The sequence below is a fragment of the Octodon degus genome, unplaced genomic scaffold (genome assembly GCF_000260255.1).
Source record: "Octodon degus isolate 3935 unplaced genomic scaffold, OctDeg1.0 scaffold00049, whole genome shotgun sequence".
Classification (NCBI taxonomy): Eukaryota; Metazoa; Chordata; class Mammalia; order Rodentia; family Octodontidae; genus Octodon; species Octodon degus.
Window position 1 is genome coordinate 1,938,541 of NW_004524625.1, and position 1,811 is coordinate 1,940,351.

The window sequence follows — 1,811 nt, forward strand, 5'->3', positions numbered from 1 at the left end:
TTCCCATTTCCCTGAAATCTAGCTCTGTCTCGCTATGAAGGAAACAACAACCTGTAATGGATCAGTAAATGGCTCACCCGTCTTCTACCTGGTGGGCATACCCTCTCTGCCAGAGACCTTCTTCCTTCCTGTGTTTTTTATTTTTCTCCTCTTCTATCTCCTCATCCTTATGGGTAATGCCCTGATCCTGGTGGCTGTGGTAGCAGACCCCAGTCTCCATAAGCCCATGTACTTTTTTCTGATCAATCTCTCGGCACTGGACATCCTTTTCACCACAACCACTGTCCCCAAGATGCTGTCCCTGTTCCTCATTGGAGACCACTTCCTTAGCTTTCCTTCATGCTTATTACAGATGTATCTCTTTCAAAGCTTTACTTGCTCTGAAGCCTTCATCCTGGTGGTGATGGCTTATGACCGCTACGTAGCCATCTGCCGCCCACTGCACTACCCGGTCCACATGACCCCACAGACCAATGCTGCACTGGCAGCCAGCGCCTGGTTCGCTGCCCTGCTCCTGCCTATCACCGCAGTGATAAAGACCTCCAGGATGGCATATAACAACATTGCCTACATCTACCATTGCTTCTGTGACCACCTGGCTCTGGTCCAGGCCTCCTGCTCTGACACCAGGCCCCAGACCCTTATGGGCTTCTGCATCGCCATGGTGGTGTCCTTCCTGCCCCTCCTCCTGGTCCTTCTCTCCTATGCTCGCATTCTGGCCTCAGTGCTTCGCATTAACTCCCGAGAAGGACGTGCAAAGGCCTTCTCGACCTGCAGCTCCCACCTCCTGGTGGTGGGCACCTACTACTCATCCATCGCCATAGCCTACGTGGCCTACAGGGCTGACCTGCCCCTCGACTTCCATATCATGGGCAATGTAGCCTATGCTATACTTACACCAATCCTCAATCCGCTCATTTACACCCTGAGAAACAAAGATGTCAAGGCAGCCATCACCAAAATTGTATATCTCAAGACCCAGGCTGTCACAGGTACATTTGATCTTTAAATGCAGCTCATTCTGCTTCTAGGACACCAAATAACAATGCTTAGCACAGAGTATAAACTCAATACATATTGTTGTATGAACTGATTTATGACCATACAATAAAATTCAGTTACACTGATAGCTCCAACAGTGACTTTCACACTTTGATCCAACACTTTTCCTCCTGGTACAATGGAACAATGTTAATCTTCTATTTTTTGTGGTACTGGGAATTGAAGCCAGGGCCCTGCCCATGCTAGCAAAGTCTTCTACTGTGAAGTTATACCCCCGAAGTTAATTTTCACTCTATAGAAGTCTGGATTGTTCTATAAAAATTCTACTACTGAGTAATTCAATCAGCTTTTACTAAAATGAAAAATCATATGCATGGCAAAACAAAACAAAACAAAAAAGCAAACACACAAAACCTAAAAAACCCAACTCTTGTAAGCGAAGTCAAACAAGTAAAGGGCCTATCAGAGGAAAAAGATGGATACTTAAATATACAAACAGCTGTCAGCTTTAGAAGACAAAGTCTAACATTTCAATGTAAAAAGGCAAGATATAAGCCAAAATATATCAACCAACTATCTGAAATGAATATGCATTAAACTATGCTATGTAGTCATTTTTCATCTACTAATGTTTTCAAAAATCTAATATTTTGACAGTGCTTGTGGAAAAACAGTTGTCTCATGACCTGCTTTCAAAGATACTGCAATATAGGGGCTGGAGAGATGGCTCAGTGGTCTAAGGCACCTACTTAGAACAAGCTTGGCAAAGCATCAGGGACCGCGGTTCAATCCCCCAGCACCACATGCCA

General features: G+C 44.9%; 1 protein-coding gene across 1 annotated transcript; it reads left to right on the forward strand.

Moving 5' to 3' along the window:
- On the forward strand, positions 1-1,034 carry LOC101592801 (olfactory receptor 2AT4). Its single transcript, XM_004632516.1, has one exon. It carries the CDS (start codon positions 35-37, stop codon positions 1,007-1,009), a length of 975 nt encoding a protein of 324 aa, XP_004632573.1. The 5' UTR covers positions 1-34; the 3' UTR covers positions 1,010-1,034.
- The last annotated feature ends 777 nt before the right edge of the window (positions 1,035-1,811 follow it).

Excerpts from the sequence above, each read along its gene's own strand:
- LOC101592801 (XM_004632516.1), top strand. The coding sequence starts at position 35 with ATGAAGGAAACAACAACCTGTAATGGATCAGTAAATGGCTCACCCGTC.